The 5,401-nt window shown below is 38.6% G+C and overlaps 1 protein-coding gene across 1 annotated transcript; it reads left to right on the top strand.

Moving 5' to 3' along the window:
• The first annotated feature begins 836 nt into the window (after positions 1-836).
• On the top strand, positions 837-1,903 carry LOC112094448. The gene is made up of 2 exons (XM_024175273.1): positions 837-1,253; positions 1,734-1,903. Exons 1-2 carry the CDS (start codon positions 864-866, stop codon positions 1,749-1,751), a joined length of 408 nt encoding a protein of 135 aa, XP_024031041.1. The 5' UTR covers positions 837-863; the 3' UTR covers positions 1,752-1,903.
• Positions 1,904-5,401: the final 3,498 nt, after the last annotated feature.

The following is a 5,401-nucleotide window of genomic DNA, read 5'->3' as shown; positions in this document are numbered from 1 at the left end:
AAGCTTGGTCTGTCTCTTTTCGATCTGTCTTCTTTTCTTTAGATTTCCACATTTTTGGCTTGGATCTGTGTTCTTCCATTTGGTTAGGCCGCAGGTAGTCTCGAATTGCAAGAGTTCAGCATGTAGCCTTCACATGCCTAGACTGAGAATGATTTCTATCTTATCTGCCAAACTAATAGATGCTTACAGTCCTTCCTAACGTGAGCTGGTTTTAGCAGAAGTAAAAGAAAGAAAAGAATTCTTTCTATTTCAAAAAAAAAAAAAAGACAACTATTCAAAAAGAAAGTGCCCAACCAATTTCAATAATACTTGATGGGCATAACTACAATTGATGGGCGACAGCCATGCGGAGTTATTTGAATGGGATGAAACTGTGGCTTGTTGTCACTAGAGACAGAACAGCACCAGTCAAACAGACAGAAGAAACTAATGACAAGTATGCCGATCGACTCGAGGAATGAGAAAGCAAGAATCATCGGATCCTTATATGATTCACCAATACTATTGTTCCTTCAATGAACGTGCACTTTGGGCGTTTTGAACTTGCAAAAGAAGCTTGGGACTTTATTGCCACGCGGTATAGTTCTACTACCCTCTCTCATCAGTATCATCTTATGACTACTTTGTCACAACTTCGTCAAGAATCAAGTCAGTCAATCGATGAATTTCATTCCAAAATGCAACAGCTATGCGATATGCTTGAGAATTAAGAGCCACAGTCGAAATCAAATCCGACTTATTCAATTTCTCATGGCTCTCTGAGATGATTTTGAAAATACCAGGTCTTCACTTTTACCTGACATCCTCTCTCAACCATGGATAGTGCACTTACCGAATTAATCTCTGAAGAAACTCAGCTAGCAATGACTCAAGCTCATCATCGTGACACCATTGTTGCTGCAACTCCAAAACAACAAACAGGTTCCACTCAGGCGTGTCATCGATGTGGTCGAACTAATCATCTTTTGGCCAACTGCAAAGCAAGATTCCATTCCAATGGAACTCGTCTTTCTGATTCTCATGCTACGACGACTACTACATCATCTTCCTCTACTGCACTGTGTTTGCGATGTGGAAGGACTAATCATCATGTTGAACAATGCAAAGCAGTATATCTTAGCAATGGAACACGCCTTTCTGGTTCTCGAACAACAACTACTGCTGTCACAGCTAATACTGACTCTGTCACTACCGAATCTTTTTCTGACAAATTTACATTCTCCACAGATGATCTTCAGGCTTTGATCAATCAAGTAATGTCCCAATCTCACACAACTGTCATGTCTGCTGTCACATCAAGTAACACTTGGTTGCTCGATACTGCCTGTGAAAATCATATGATTGCCGATCCTTTATTGTCTAAGAATACATTACAACCCCGTTCATTTCACCGATTTGAGTTTTGCTACAGTAAAAAGCTCTCAGAAACAGTCACATCTAACTTTTTTACTACAGTAAAAAGCTTTCACATAAACTCACATCTCAACTCGAATTATAAAAATCGAATCAACAAACTAAACGGGCCCTACCTGTCTCTCATGATTCCATCATTACTACTGCCAATGGTTCTACCCCTAAAAGCCACCCATGTTGGTAATATCGACACTCCCACTCTTTTCTTGCCTAACACTTATCTTCTCCCAAACTTGAATTTTAATTTGATCTCTGTTGGCCAACTTTGTGATCTCGGTCTTGATTTACACTTTTCCAAATGACATGGTTGTATTGTGCAGGATCCTCGAACATGTTAGAAAGTTGGGACAGGGCGTAAGATTGGAACACTGTTTGAACTTCAAAGTCTAGAGGTTCCACAACACTTGATCATCGCTGCTACACCTCAAGCAACATCATGTTCAAATTCTTTAGAACTATGGCACTCTAAGTTAGGTCATGCATCTTTTTCTCGAATAAAACTATTAGCTTCTATTGGTATTTTAGGAAAAGTTTCCAATAACAATTTTGATTCTTTGTCTTGTCAACTTGGAAAACAAATTGCACTTCCATTCAATAAAAGTGAATCTTTTTCTACTACACCATTTGACTTTGTTCATTCTGATATTTGGGGTCCAACCCCAACACCAACTTTGGGAGGATCACGACATTTTGTTATTTTTGTTGATGATTTTTCTCGTTATACTTGGATATATTTCTTTAAACAACGAAATGAACTTTTGTCAATTTTTCGTGATTTTAATATAATGATACAAACTCAGATCTCTAGAAGATAAAAAAAATTTAGATCTGACAATGCTGGTGAATACACATCACATGAGAGTAGTAGCATTATAAAAAATGATGGCACTCTTTCACAACGATCATGTTCGGATACTTTGCAACAAAACGGTCGAGCTGAAAGAAAACATAGACACATACTTGAAACTATTCGTGCTCTTCTTGTTTCTTCCTCTCTTCCTGAAAATTTTTGGTGCGAAGCTGCTCGCACTGCAGTTTACACCATCAATCGTATTCCTGCACCAGTACTAGGTACACAATCTCCTTATGAGTATTTGTACAGTAAGATTCTAGACTATAACTTTCTTAAAGTTTTTGGATGTGCATGTTTTGTATTGTTACTTGATCATGAACGAATTAAATCTTGAACCCCGTGCTCGGTTATGTTGTTTCTTGGGCTATGGTTTAGAACACAAAGGATATAGGTGCTATGATCTAGTATCTAAGCGTCTTCGTGTCTCACGTCAAGTAGTTTTTTAGGAACATAAACAGTATGCCAGTATATCATCAATACCTTCACAGCCATCTTCTCCACAAATTTTCACAAACTTATCTTTTGATCTTTCATTCACCAATACTTCTAGTTCAAACGATGATATGTCTTCTTGGACTTCCTCCATTTCTGATCTGAACGAGGCTCCTAATGATACTTCTCCATACATACCTCCTCCTCTTCATCAATCTACTCAAGTAAGAGAACCAAACACTCAACTTCGTGATTTCCATTGTTATTATGCATTAGCCACACTTCACGAGCCCCACAATTATCGTGAGGTTGTTTCTAATCCTATGTGGCAACAAGCTATGGCAGAAGAGTTACAAGCTCTTGAGAAAACTCATACTTGGGACATTGTTGATCGACAACCTGATAAGTCAGTGATTGATTGTAAGTAGGTCTACAAGATTAAGACTCGATCTGATGGATTAGTTGAACATTACAAGACACGTCTTGTTGCTCGGGGATTTACTCAAGAATACGACATCGATTATGAAGAGACTTTTGCTCTTGTTGCTCGTCTTACATTTGTTCGCTCCCTTTTGGCTGTTGTTGCTACCAAAGCATGGTCAACTTACCAAATGGATGTTAAGAATGCCCTTTTAAATGGCGACCTCACCGAGGAAGTCTATATGAAGCCTCCTCCTGGCGCCTCTGTACCATCTAACAAGGTTTGTCATCTTCATAAAGCACTTTATGGTCTCAAGCAAGCTCCTCAGGTATGGTTTTCCAAATTCAGTACCCCTGTTGCACAACTAGGTCTCACGTCCAGTGCCCACGATTCCGCGCTTTTTACTTGGAAAATTGATAAGGGTATCACACTTCTTTTACTTTATGTGCATGACATGATTATTACAGGAGATGATGCAGATGGTATTCGACATCTCAAGTCTTTTCTTCATTCTCATTTTGAGATGAAAGATCTTGGTCTGTTAAGCTACTTTTTGGGCCTTGAAGTCACTTCTGATTCTATAAGCCTACATTTATCATAAACAAAGTATGCTTCTGATCTTATTGCCAGAACAGAACTGACGGATAGCAAGATTGCTCCTTCACCTCTCGAGCAGAATGTTCGGCTTTCTCCTTTTGATGGCACTCTCCTCATAGATCCAACCTTGTATCGAACTTTGGTGGGTAGTCTTGTTTACCTAACGGTTACCTATTCCGATATTGCATATGTTGTTCATTTGGTCAGTTAGTTCCTTTGTGCTCCTTGATCGACTCATTTTGCTGTCGTTCTTCGTATCCTGAGATATGTAAAAGGTACCATGTTTCATGGATTACATTTCTCATCTAGCTCTCCTTTGGATTTAGAATGTTATTGTGAGGCAGATTGGGCAGGGGATCCTACAGATCGTCACTCTACCACTGGCTATTGTTTCTTTCTTGGTTCATCCCTTATTTCTTGGCGAAGTAAAAAGTAAACTGTTGTCTCCCGCTCAAGCATTGAAGCTGAATATCTAGCTCTTGCATATGCAACATCCGAACTACAATGGTTACGAAGGCTACTTCAAGACATGGGTTTTTCTCACCGTTCAAGCACTCCCATTCATTGCGACAATCAAAGTGCTATTCAGATGGCTTATAATGATGTCTTTCACGAACGCACTAAACATATTGAGATCGACTATCACTTCGTTTGTCATCATTTGCTCAGTATAACTTTACAGTTTGTTCCTGTTGCCACTACAACCCAAAAGGCTGACATCTTCACCAAGTCAAATCCACCTGGTCAATTTCTTGCTCAAGTTTCTAAACTCAAATTGGCTTCTACAATACCATCTTGAGTTTGAGGGGAGGTGTTAATGCAATAGTTGACTTTGGGTGTTTGTTGATTGTGTAGTTAGTGCAATGGTTAACTTTAAATGTTTCTATTCAGTAATCTCTATATAAAAGCTCCAAACATACTTTGTAATACTCACACAAAATATAAAAATACAATTCTTTCTTCTTCTTTATCACCTATTAGGATTATTTTGGTTTTATCTCATTGTTAGTTGAGTTTATCTTATCATTATATCTACTTCACTGGAAATTGATCTAGCGGCAGATATCTCAGATAATGTCAACATTGACAATAATAAAAAAACATAAGACCTCAATCTGGCAGATATCTCAGATACTTTCCTTGGGGCTCCTACAAGTAATGCCAACATGGATCATCCCAGTTTTGAACGGGGTTTGCAAAAATGTCAATGCTAATACTAACCATTTCAAAGTAAACAAGCTCTTCGGCTTCCAGGTAGTCAACTCCAGCTTCCCAATCTTTTGGCACCCTGAAAATTAGAATTTAGTATTTACATCACTAAAACTTGAAAATGAATAAAAATGAGAAAATCAGCGATACCGCAATTAACTTGATAGACATGAACCAAGAAAAATTTCAGAAGATCAATTAGTACTCAAGAAAAACAAAACTTCAGAAATAGAATAACAAATAAATAAATAGATGAATATCTAAACAAAATGCAAAACTACCCTCGGCAAAAGAAAGAGAAGAATAATGAACCTTTCGGAGAAACAGTGGTGGAAGGTTCGGGAATCAACGACCCGGCCATGGCGATCTTCTTGGGGCGCTGATCATCGGACATCAGTGGCGGCGACGCTCCAGTCTTACACAGCATTGGCAGAAACGACGCCGTCGGAGAGATATGTGGGTATTTTATGGAACGT

Source organism: Morus notabilis, unplaced genomic scaffold (assembly GCF_000414095.1).
Source record: "Morus notabilis unplaced genomic scaffold, ASM41409v2 Scaffold3624, whole genome shotgun sequence".
NCBI lineage: Eukaryota > Viridiplantae > Streptophyta > Magnoliopsida > Rosales > Moraceae > Morus > Morus notabilis.
Note: the sequence above shows the minus strand (reverse complement) of the source record. Positions and strands in the feature narration are given on the sequence as shown.

Coding starts and splice junctions, on each gene's coding strand:
- LOC112094448 (XM_024175273.1), top strand. CDS start 864: ATGACTCAAGCTCATCATCGTGACACCATTGTTGCTGCAACTCCAAAA.